Here is a 5023-nt window from a genome sequence, read left to right as displayed (position 1 = left end):
AATTGAAGTTAATTGTATGATCATGTTCTTTTCGATATAATTTTTTATAATTAAGATTTTAAATATAAATTGATGTTTTAAAATTACCTTTGAAGTTATTAAATTTGTAAATTAAACTCAAATTTGGTGAACGTTAACCAAAAACGGCCGATTTACAAAAACTAATACGTTTATCGATTTATTCATCTCAAAATTGTACCTTGTTACGTCATATGAGTTAGTTGGCTGGAGCGTTTAGAAGAGAATATCCTTATGGGTTATCTATCTATCTATCTATCTATCTATCTATCTATCTATCTATCTATCTATCTATCTATCTATCTATCTATCTATCTATCTATCTATCTATCTATCTATCTATCTATCTATCTATCTATCTATCTATCTATCTATCTATCTATCTATCTATCTATCTATCTATCTATCTATCTATCTATCTATCTATCTATCTATTTATCTATTTATCTATTTATCTATTTATCTATTTATCTATTTATCTATTTATCTATTTATCTATTTATCTATTTATTTATTTATCTATTTATCTATTTATTTATTTATTTATTTATTTATCTATTTATCTATGTATCTATCTATCTATCTATCTATCTATCTATCTATCTATCTATCTATCTATCTATCTATCTATCTATCTATCTATCTATCTATCTATCTATCTATCTATCTATCTATCTATCTATCTATCTATCTATCTATCTATCTATCTATCTATCTATTTATCTATCTATCTATCTATCTATCTATCTATCTATCTATCTATCTATCTATCTATCTATCTATCTATCTATTTATCTATCTGTCTATCTGTCTATCTATCTATCTATCTATCTATCTATCTATCTATCTATCTATCTATCTATCTATCTATCTATCTATCTATCTAGTCATGTCCGACTATTATTAGAATTATGATAAAGAACCTAAACCCAGACTACATCTTTTTTTACTTTCAGAAACCAAATCAGCAAAAGCAATTTCATATTTTTAACAGTCTACAGTCGTCGATTCATATACTATTTACAGCTTTCAACGTAGTTGAATGAATTCTCACGAAGGTAAAGGATATAAAAATAAAGTCTCCTGAGTTTAAAAATAAAACTATTTAAAATTAGTTTTATAACGAGAGAAATAAATAAAATAGTATTCAGAGGCATTGGCTAAGGAGTGCCAAATAGTCCCGATCAAAAACTAGATATATATCATCGGATTTAATGTATTTAATATACATCCTCCTTTTAAACTAAGTAGCCGGCATACAGGCGATTTTAAGCCGCCGATAGAATTTTTATTGTCAGACGCCGTAATATTTATCGACGCAGGGCTCTGTTTGCTGCACAAAAGAAACATCGCGAATTTTTATAAATATTGAGGAAATCAGAAGCGTGCGGAATTATTGATTCGTTTTTAAAGGAAGATCAATTAAATATCGTTAGTAAAATTAAATATCAATAGTAAAAATGAGTATTGAAGAGGTAATTAAAATGACAACAAAATTTGCAAAATCAATTCAACTAAATTTAATTAAATATCTTTAAAGTTGCGAAAGGATTCTGAGGAATTTACAAAACTTTTGTCAGAAGCCACCCGCCAGCGTGTTAAGGATGCACTTATCCATGCCAAAGCTGAGGTGGATCGTGAAATAATAACATTGGAATTTAAGGCAAAACAAGCCGAAGAACGTAAAGAGCAAGGACCTAAAAGGTAGGAAGAAGAAACAATTCGCTTCACAAACTATTTTCTAGAAATTTCGTTTGTTTGATTGTTTGCTAAAGTGCTTATGCTTTGTTTTTTCTTTCTTTGTTTTCTACAGATATTTTTGTGAATTAACAGAATACGGTTGGGATCAAAGTGACAAGTTTGTTAAAATATTTATAACATTGGGTGGCGTCCAAAATTTAGATGAATCATCTGTTGTCACTAAATTTACTGAGAAGTCATTGAACGTAAAAGTGCTAAATTTACATGGCAAAGATTATGGTCTTGTAATAAACAATCTGCTAGAACCCATAGATGTTGTTAAAAGTTATCGCAAGATTAAAACTGGCATGATTGCCATATATCTGAAGAAAGTCAACGAGAATAGACATTGGTCTTGTTTGACTTCAATACAAAAACGTCTAAAGGAACAACAGGATAGCGAATTAAAGTCATCAGACTCTGATAATCCTTCGGATGCTCTTGTTAATATAATGAAGAAAATGTATCAAACTGGAGACACCAAAACCAAGCAAATGATAGCCAAAGCCTGGACCGAAAGTCAGGAAAAGATTCATAAAGGTGATGGTAGCGGTTTGGATTTACCAACCATATAAATTAAATAAGACAAATGTTTGTATAAAAAAGCAGCCGTCTAGAATAGTTGAATTATTTTAAAGGAAATTTTTGATTTACGAATCATTAATTATTCCTAATTCCTTGAATTGTTTTATGTACAATTCCATAGATTTTAATTTCTGTATTTGTACAATTAATTACACATGTATTCTAATTGTAATTTTGTACTAATTCACTCCTAGCTTAATAGTTAGCCATCCTAATATTTAATCATTTATATAAATAACTCGTAAACATTTCATAATTTATATATACAGTGAATTTATAAACAAAGTTTTAAATTAAATTGTTTAAATTAAATACTCAATATGAAATAATTTTATTTAATTATTGTATTTGGTTAAATCGTAAGTATATATCAACGAATTTTTGTTAAATTACAAAATCATGTACATATTTTAAAACATTCGTTAATAATTTTTAAAAATCGTTAATGGCGTTTTGTAAACAATATCTTCTTCTGTAAACCTACCAAATTTGATGATTACAGCTCCAACATTGGGCAAGATTTGGACAAAACTAAGACTTTTTATTCAACCAAAATAAGTTGTTTTAATGGTTATATCACCAATAACTTCCAAGCGTTATAACTCCGAAACTACTGAAGCGTTTTATACGATTTCTTTTGCATGTGATAGATTGAGAAATCTAGTTTTGAATTCATGCAAAACTTTTATAATACAGATATATATGCTCCAAAATATTTAAAGTTTTCGTTTGAAAACGCTCCCAAAAAGCATAAGTAGATTCAATATGTTGTAACTTCCGAACCAGAGAAGCTTTTTCCAAAATGTTTTCACTGTAGTATAGAACGTGAAGTTGGCTTTCATAATCTTTAAAATTTTTTTTAAACTGCCACGCCCATTTTGCCTTATACAGCTTTTTTAAATTTAAACGCTTATAAAACCGAAATTGATGAGCGTTGTCAATCTTTTTTTAACTCTTTGGATTTATCATATCGTTTTCTATTGGCATGCCAAATTTCATCCATAAAGCTCAAAATACCCCAAAGTTACAAGCAATTTCCTGAATTTATGTTTATTCCACAAAAAGTGATTTTTGAAAATTTCTATTTTTTTGTAAAGTACTAGGAAAACATAATCGAACAGTAGGTGGATTTCGCATCGTACTACTCTTTGAAACGCTATAACTCGGAAACTAAAAAAGATAGCTGAATTTTGTTTTCGACATTTAATAGCTTAGAAATTGAACTATCATTTGGATGCAAATTTTTTTCTCAAATGCCACGCCCATTATGAAAAAAGTGGGCGTTTTACTTTAAAACGCTTGTAAAAAAGTTATTTATAAGCGTTTCTTAAAATTAATGATTGCATCGTTTAGGCGATATCATTCTCTATAAATATGTCAAATTTTATAGTCATAGCTTGAATATTAGCTACGCTTTGAACAAATCTCTGATTTTATGATTTTGCTAGAAAAAGCTGTTTATATGCCTTAAACATACTTTTTTACAAACGTTATAACTCTGAAACTAGCGAAGCGATTTCTATGATTTCTTTTTTATTTAAAAGATTGGGAAACGAGCTTTTATATGGAACTTAAATTTTTGTAAAATTGCCACGCCTCCTTTGAAAATAGTGGGCGTTTTACTTTTAAACGCTTATAATTACATAATGAAGAAGCGTTTTTAAAAGTTAATGTCAACAATTGGTAGACAATATCTTTCTATACAAACGTACCAAATTTGGTGGTGATAGCTTCAATATTGGAGAAGCTATGGACAAAAATGTCATTTCAATATTTAACAAAAATAAGCTGTTTTTCGGCTTTGTCTGCAACAACTTTCAAGAGTTATAACTCCGAAACTACTTAAGCGTTTTATACGATTTCTTTTGCATGTGATAAAATTGGAATTTAGCTTTATATTCATGCAAAAATGTCATCGTACATACATATATGCTCCAAAATATTGAAAATTTACGTTTTAAAACGCTCCCGAAAACAGATGTAACTTTAATATGTTGTAACTTCCGAACCGGAGAAGCTTTTTCCAAAATTTCTTCACTGTAGTATAGAACGTGAAATTGGCTTTCATAATCTTTAAAATTCTTTTAAAACTGCCACGCCCATTTTGCGTTATACAGCTTTTTTAAATTTAAACGCTTATAAAACCGAAATTGAGGAGCGTTGTCAATCTTTTTTTAACTCTTTGGATTTATCATATCTTTTTCTACCAGCATGCCAAATTTCATCCACAAAGCTCAAAATACCCCAAAGTTATAAGCAATTTCCTGAATTCATGTCTATTCCACAAAAAGTGATTTTTGAAAATTTCTATTTTTTTGTAAAGTACTAGGAAAACATAATCGAACAGTAGGTGGATTTCGCATTGTACTATTCTTTGAAACGCTATAACTCGGAAACGAAAAAAGATAGCTGAATTTTGTTTTCGACATTTAATAGCTTAGAAATTGAACTATCATTTGGATGAATTTTTTTTCTCAAATGCCACGCCCATTATGAAAAAAGTGGGCGTTTTACTTTAAAACGCTTGTAAAAAAGTTATTTATAAGCGTTTCTTAAAATTAATGATTGCATCGTTTAGGCGATATCATTCTCTATAAATATGTCAAATTTTATAGTCATAGCTTGAATATTAGCTACGCTTTGAACAAATCTCTGATTTTATGATTTTGCTAGAAAAAGC

General features: G+C 28.6%; 1 protein-coding gene across 1 annotated transcript; it reads left to right on the top strand.

Annotated features, from left to right (window-relative positions):
* Nucleotides 1-1188: 1188 nt before the first annotated feature.
* LOC111680365 (calcyclin-binding protein) lies at nt 1189-2662 on the top strand. Its single transcript, XM_023441996.2, has 3 exons — nt 1189-1493; nt 1559-1722; nt 1832-2662. Exons 1-3 carry the CDS (start codon nt 1479-1481, stop codon nt 2331-2333), a joined length of 681 nt encoding a protein of 226 aa, XP_023297764.2. The 5' UTR covers nt 1189-1478; the 3' UTR covers nt 2334-2662.
* Nucleotides 2663-5023: the final 2361 nt, after the last annotated feature.

Source organism: Lucilia cuprina, chromosome 3 (assembly GCF_022045245.1).
Source record: "Lucilia cuprina isolate Lc7/37 chromosome 3, ASM2204524v1, whole genome shotgun sequence".
In the NCBI taxonomy this organism is placed as follows: Eukaryota; Metazoa; Arthropoda; class Insecta; order Diptera; family Calliphoridae; genus Lucilia; species Lucilia cuprina.
The sequence above is the reverse complement of the archived record's forward strand: the minus strand, read 5'-3'. Positions and strand labels throughout refer to the sequence as shown.

What these genes read in the sequence shown, in the direction of transcription:
- LOC111680365 (XM_023441996.2), top strand. An exon ending in AAAGAGCAAGGACCTAAAAG is followed by an intron (nt 1,723 to 1,831) that starts GTAGGAAGAAGA and finishes TGTTTTCTACAG; the next exon opens with ATATTTTTGTGAATTAACAG.